General features: G+C 37.4%; 1 protein-coding gene across 1 annotated transcript; it reads right to left on the reverse strand.

Moving 5' to 3' along the window:
- Positions 1 to 4254: 4254 nt before the first annotated feature.
- On the reverse strand, positions 4255 to 5681 carry LOC137241984 (zinc carboxypeptidase A 1-like). Its single transcript, XM_067769354.1, has one exon. The coding sequence runs from the start codon at positions 5596 to 5598 to the stop codon at positions 4315 to 4317; it is 1284 nt and encodes a 427-aa protein (XP_067625455.1). The 5' UTR covers positions 5599 to 5681; the 3' UTR covers positions 4255 to 4314.
- Positions 5682 to 6548: the final 867 nt, after the last annotated feature.

Below are 6548 nucleotides of genomic sequence, written 5' to 3' on the forward strand. Positions count from 1 at the left end.
GCAAACCAATTTAGGTTAATTTTTTTATGGTTTGTAATTGAATGTAAAATAAATTTGTTTTTACAATAATATTTACATAAATGTAGGTACATGCATTTGTACGATGTATGTATGTAAACGATTTTGTTGTAAAATATAAATAATGATATGTAAATTCACTGAGTGCAAGGTCACCGTAACTCGGCTGACGCCCTATCTCTACAAAATTTTTAATGATGCTCAATCCCAGACTTTATATGAAGAACTAATAACCTTAAGATTTAAGCGCTCTAACAACTGGAACGAATTACTCGCTAAAACCATGACACAATAAAACCAGGCAGGTGATCTTAGTAGTACAACAACAAAAATTTGAGGCCCTCCTGGTACTATTCTGGTACTATTTTGCTACTTTTTTTGTTCTGTTGCTATGTAATATGCGGAAAAAAGTTAAACTCGATATATCTAACACATTGGAAACGGGAGCATGACAGAAAAGTGATGAGAAAACAGAGGCAATAGGAAGAAAAATTAGAGGAAGTTGGAGGGAATTGGGAAAAGAAAAAGAGGACAAAATGAAGAGGAAGAGTGCGAGTAAAAGTATGAATAAGGGTAATGGTGTGAGAGAAATTAGTAAAAAGAAGTTTACATCGAGAGTAAGAATAATATAGGGATAAGATTAAGAATAAAAGTGATAGCTAGTCTTGGATAAACCAAGAGCAGGAAGAGTAAGAGGAAAAACGGGAAGATTTACAAAAAATTATAGGGATTGGGAAGTTGAATGGACCGATTAAGGTAAACTACAAAATGCAGAGTGGGGAGGAAATAAGAGAGGATGAAAGGGGTTAGCCAGAGGAGAGGTAGGTAGATAGATTGAGGAAGTCGGAACCATGTCTGTCGGGTTTAATCATACTGCTATTTCATGTTTGTCAAGGTCGAGGGTAAGCCAGAGCTGTTAAAAATAAAGTTTTGATGGCCACATATTTCTTTTTTGCCATCAAGCAATTTCTATAAGCTCTGCTTTTTTGAAGCATAGTTGCTGTAAAACCTTTGCCGCTTTTTTTTTACACCAGCCACCATTTTATGATCAATGGAGATATGTTAACGCTTCATTTACATAGATAAATGTTGAGTATACCGCCGATGCCTAGTTTTCGTATTAAAAGCCGCCCAGATACTTTTCCGCGATCTCATGCCATTGTTCCAGGTCGTCATCATCATCTCATTGACATCACAAATGGATACACAGACCTCAGGCGTTGTTTTCATGCACGCTACTTCGTATTTCAGTAAGGCATTAATGTAGTCTTTTTTTTATTATCGTGAAAAATCAATGTTGTAGACAAGTCAAAAAGCAACACTTAGAATTATGAGGGAGAGTTTTGTCAAATGCGACTCCATTTTTTAATAATGGAGAAAAGTTATTATTTTGGACTGATGCGAATAGATAGCCGAGATAGGTAGACAGGACGATAATCCACTGAGTCATGGATGTGTATCTATAAGAAATGCATTCATAAACAAAAGGATACGGAAGGTAATTGTCGTCATTATTAAGTATGTATAATTATTTAATCTTCGGAGTACAGGCCCTACCACATTCAATCAAAAAAATCCATTCGGTGTTTGATCAGTGTGGCACGTCATAATATCGTCGCCTTTAACAGGAATTAAATTTATATTTACATAAATTAAGCGATAAGTCACTTAGATTTTAAATATTCATAGAATTCGTTCGTCAAATTGCGAATACGTCATTTATATATGCACTTATTACTAAATGCTATTTCCTAAAATAAATATATGACCTTGGGTGTCATAATATCGTCGCCTTTAACAGGAATTAAATTTATATTTACATAAATTAAGCGATGCCACTTAGATTTTAAATATTCATAGAATTCGTTCGTCAAATTGCGAATACGTCATTTATATATGCACTTATTACTAAATGCTATTTCCTAAAATAAATATATGACCTTGGGTGTCATAGACGATTTTACGCAAAACAATATGTAATTACATACATATCTACGGGCTAGTCGTTTATCGCAAAACGGCCAAAATCGCTAAGCCGATCAAGCGCCAATTAATGATAATAATGATGAAGGGCTACTCTGCGTCCATTTGTATGAAACGACATTTTCCAATCCACATTCCAGGTGATGCGGGTAAAACAATTATAAGAGGAAAAAAATCCCATGCTCCTATTGCTGTACTTGAAGAAGAGGTTACTGTTGTGCAGGATGCTGCATAGTCTTGTTGAATGTCCTCGAGTCATCGATTCAGCACTCACCGATTCCACTGGTAATTCTAGAACATGCTTCAACCGATTCGCCTTTCACTCTTTTTACTGGGTGTTTGCCTACGTCCTTTAGTTATCTACATCTTATCTCTCTGTTATTCCTGTTGCCTAATTACAACTCTCACTTCACAAATGGCGCCCGCGCAGGACCGGGGTCGTCATCGTGACAGGTAAGCGTTTTAACATTAACGAGCGATAATAAAAAACTAGTGTAACGATGAATGGCGAGACAATTTTAAAATAATCGGTGGATATGTGAAAACAGGTAGCGCCCGAGCAGGCACTCAGGCCGCCCGCGTGTTATTTAAGCATTATGTAACTGACCAACGATGATAAAATAACCGATGGATGTACGAATGGCGAGACGATGTCAAAATAACAGATGAATAAGGGAATTTCTTGATGCTCCAAAACAGTTGCTTACCGAAGTCAACGACAAAAATAAATATCGAGAGAAAGTTTATGTGGGTTAAGCACCCTGGATTCTTTGTCAATCACACAACAGTATACATATGTAAATATAAGTCATGACAAAACGTTTGAGAAATATACGTACTCAAGCTAGGTCATTGCATTCCGAAAGAGAAGCATGCAAGTACTACATCACAAACTGTTTATTGGTTTAGTCGCTAAGCTCTTTAGACAATGTTTGCAGGTTTATTTAGCTTGAGAAGGGAGCTAGCTCCGTTCCGATGCAAACATTGCTATTAAGACCTTGAAACATCGCAATCAATCCGCTTGGTCCGCAGCAAGTCCGATATTCCTCGATTTTCCTCAGAAGATAAACCATTAGTGGTCGTACGTAGCTTGTAGCTTCGCTTGTGACCATTTCGGAACATTTCCTGATAATCCAGTCTGCAAATCTTTATGTGGAATTTAAATAAAAGTAGTTCCGTTCTCGGATTTATTTTTTCTGCCTCAGATGAATGAGCCCAAATCGGTATCAAACACATTTTTATGTTTGATGATTAGGATATGATTGATCTCAATGAATCTTGGCATACACTCAGATAGTCAATCAATAACAGCAAGTTTTCTTATCTTAGACCAGAATCTACTAGTTTTTTTATGATAGAATAACAAATATTATGGAATGTACGTTAGAATATGAAGTGATAGTAGGATAAGAAAAGAGGTATGGGTAGAACATTGCCCATCGACTAAATTCACAAAGATCTTAAAAATTATCAATCGTCTGTCAAAGCAAATGAAGTCCGCCCAGAAAGACGCAACTCATTAAAGCTCAAATACAGACTGCATATTGTGTCGGGTTGATCGCTTACCTCTTCAGATTTAGCCCAGATATCCCCAAAGCATATTTCACAATTGAGTGTCCTCGCACGAAATGAACCATCATTTCACGTAATCAATGATACCGGCTCTGCTAACACTAACTTCACTATGGTTCAATCAGGTTAAAGCAACAAATTTCCAATTATCGCAAGGCAGCCATTGAGTGGACGTACTCAACACGAAGGACGGACTCTGCCTTATACGATTTGAAATATGTCAGACGTGAGTAAACAATCAGACTCAGGAACATGTGGAGACGAATCAGAGGTTTTAACATTCCTCATCCTCTATTCGTCTATGGCCTGCTGTATTTCAACTTCGAAAGAAAAGATCGTGCTGTTACTCCAACTGCCAGTAGACGAACTCTCCCTTGATGGCTCATACGAATTAGGGAATGTCAGACGTGGGAAAACACTGAGAATTATGAACTAGTTGAGAAGAATCAGAAATTTTAGCAATCCTCATTCTCTCTTCATAACAACCCTGCTGTGGACAGCTTTGAATGAAGGGACCGGTGTACATATTAACGTAATATTCAATACTACTCAAGTGGTACGAAGTTCAATTCGTTCCTTATTTTCACATTAAGAATACAGTAGTATATTATCTGGTCAGCCCAGCTTACGACAGTTCCTTTTTGCCGGTTATTTTCGTAGCAAAAAAGGAAACAAATTAAGTAGTCCTTACACAAAAATATTTTATTTATAATCACGATAAATTTAATGAATTCAGTTAACTTATACATTAAAATAACCCATAGCTTTAATTTCATTAACCATCGCAATAATCGCATCCACAGTTTCCTCAGATGTAGGAATAATTTTATCGGCTGGCAATCTAAAGCCTGTAAGAAAAGCATTTGGACCTGGACGTAATTCGACGCAGTAAGACATAGGAATGTCCAAGTGGCCATACGCCCAGTCGGTACTGGAGCCCGATGCGGGATAAATTGCATCGTAAATGTTACCACCCGTATATTTAGTACCGTAACGTTGACCAAAACCATCTACGGCAGCATCAAAAACGCGTTTGTAATCAGCCACATTCTTCGGCAATTCGTTGGTATGACCAAATGGATAGAGCACATATTGTGAATAGGAATGGAACGAGAGATAAAACTGGATTTTGCCCTGCAACGATGTAATATAATTAGACAGTGACTTTGTTTCAATTTCAGACCATGGTTTAGGGCCAGCATAAGTATCACTGCATGGATCGTTGCTGGCCCCAACCGTATTCCATTGGAAGCCCCAATTACGATTCGGATCCGCACCATAACAAACACCATGTGGCTGACGTGTCTTACGCCATAAACGATTTGTTGTATGAGTGTGTACATAACCATCGGGATTCGTATGTGGAAAGATATACCAATCGTAGTTTTGTTGCAAATCCTTTATAGCGGGATCTCCTGAGGTCATTAATTCATTTATCAAATATGTAACAACTGCTGGTGAAATCCATTCACGTGCGTGTATGCCACCTTCGACAAAGATACCGGGTTTTTTGGCCTGACCATTATTGTATGAAATTTTCAAACCCAATATTGAACGTTTCTCATATGTTTTGCCACCCTCAATAAGTGTAACATTATTTGGATATGAATTTGCCCATCTTATCAGCCAAGTATAAGTATCATCTAATGTTTGATAAGCTTCCCAGTTATAGCCAGTTGCACGTCCTTGCATTCGCTTATTACTCTTCTCGTCCTGATCTAAATGCGCTTGCAAATTATCAGTCAACAGTTCGAAATCGATGTCTTGGCTTTTCAAAGCTTTCAGGAAATCGGGTAGCTTATGTGGTGCTACAACAACTTCCATTGATTTCTTCACTATTTGTACGCCATCTAAGAAAATCAATGAATCACTCGATGATTCCATTTTTTTGACAAATTCCAATTCCTTCTCATCGGATGCAGTCACTTTATAAACACGATAATTGTCATAACGCGCCCGTTCAGCGATACTCACGGCTACTGCCATTAGGCAGAGTGCCAAAATCAAATTGTATTTTAACGACATTTGTATAAATCCCGTTAGCAAATAACTTTATGCAATCTTAAGTGGTCATATTTATAGGCCTTGTTCGATAGAACACATTGTGCGCTTTCAGCGAATTCCACTGAATATGTGACTCGACTTGTTTCGAAGTTTGATAGCAGAACTATCAGCTATAAAATGCAACTCTAATAAAAAATATATATAGGGTGTCTTGCATTACCTGGAATAACCACCTCTGCCGGATTTTGCTCAAAGAAAAAATGTTGCTAGATGAGTTTACATCGCCGTAAAGGGAAACGTTTATTTTATTATGTAAGGAGATCTCCTTTCATGCTACACTTAAGTCTATAATAGTAATCAGAACAAATCTGTGACAGATTTTGTTTTCTTTCGTTACGATGTATGGCTACAGGGAAGCTGTAACAAGACACAATGCCTCAAGCCAGCTTAAGTGCAGACCTTAAGACTACCGTAGTATAGAGACAACGGAGACATGTTGATCCTGTGGCTGCGATTCGAAAGCTATCTTAAACCCACCCAAAAGGAGCGTTGTCGCCGGTTTTTTTAAATTATAGATGTTAGACACATTTGTATACCTACATACGGTACGGCAGAGATGAGATCTGCTGTATACTTAGCTCTCTACTAGAAGTAAGCAGATCCCGCAAGCTGTCAGTGTACAAGTTGTGGTGTCGTTCAGTCGGAATTTTGCATTACACTCAATGGGGTGAATGTTTTAGAAGGTCATAGTTGGTTATACAAATGGAAATTAATCGCAAAGCGTACAAAGTAGACATTCTAACCCGATGAGAACAGCAAAAAAAATTAAAAAAAAAAATTTTTTTAGTTAAACGGTTTTATTGAAAACAATACTTACATGAAGTAATAATAATACTAAAAGCTAGAAAATAATTAGGTAGGTCCTAGATACGAGTCATCACACTCCTCATCAATCTAGGGCGTTGATCAGA

This window comes from Eurosta solidaginis, chromosome 2, assembly GCF_040869045.1.
Source record: "Eurosta solidaginis isolate ZX-2024a chromosome 2, ASM4086904v1, whole genome shotgun sequence".
NCBI lineage: Eukaryota > Metazoa > Arthropoda > Insecta > Diptera > Tephritidae > Eurosta > Eurosta solidaginis.

Excerpts from the sequence above, each read along its gene's own strand:
- LOC137241984 (XM_067769354.1), bottom strand. The coding sequence starts at position 5,598 with ATGTCGTTAAAATACAATTTGATTTTGGCACTCTGCCTAATGGCAGTA.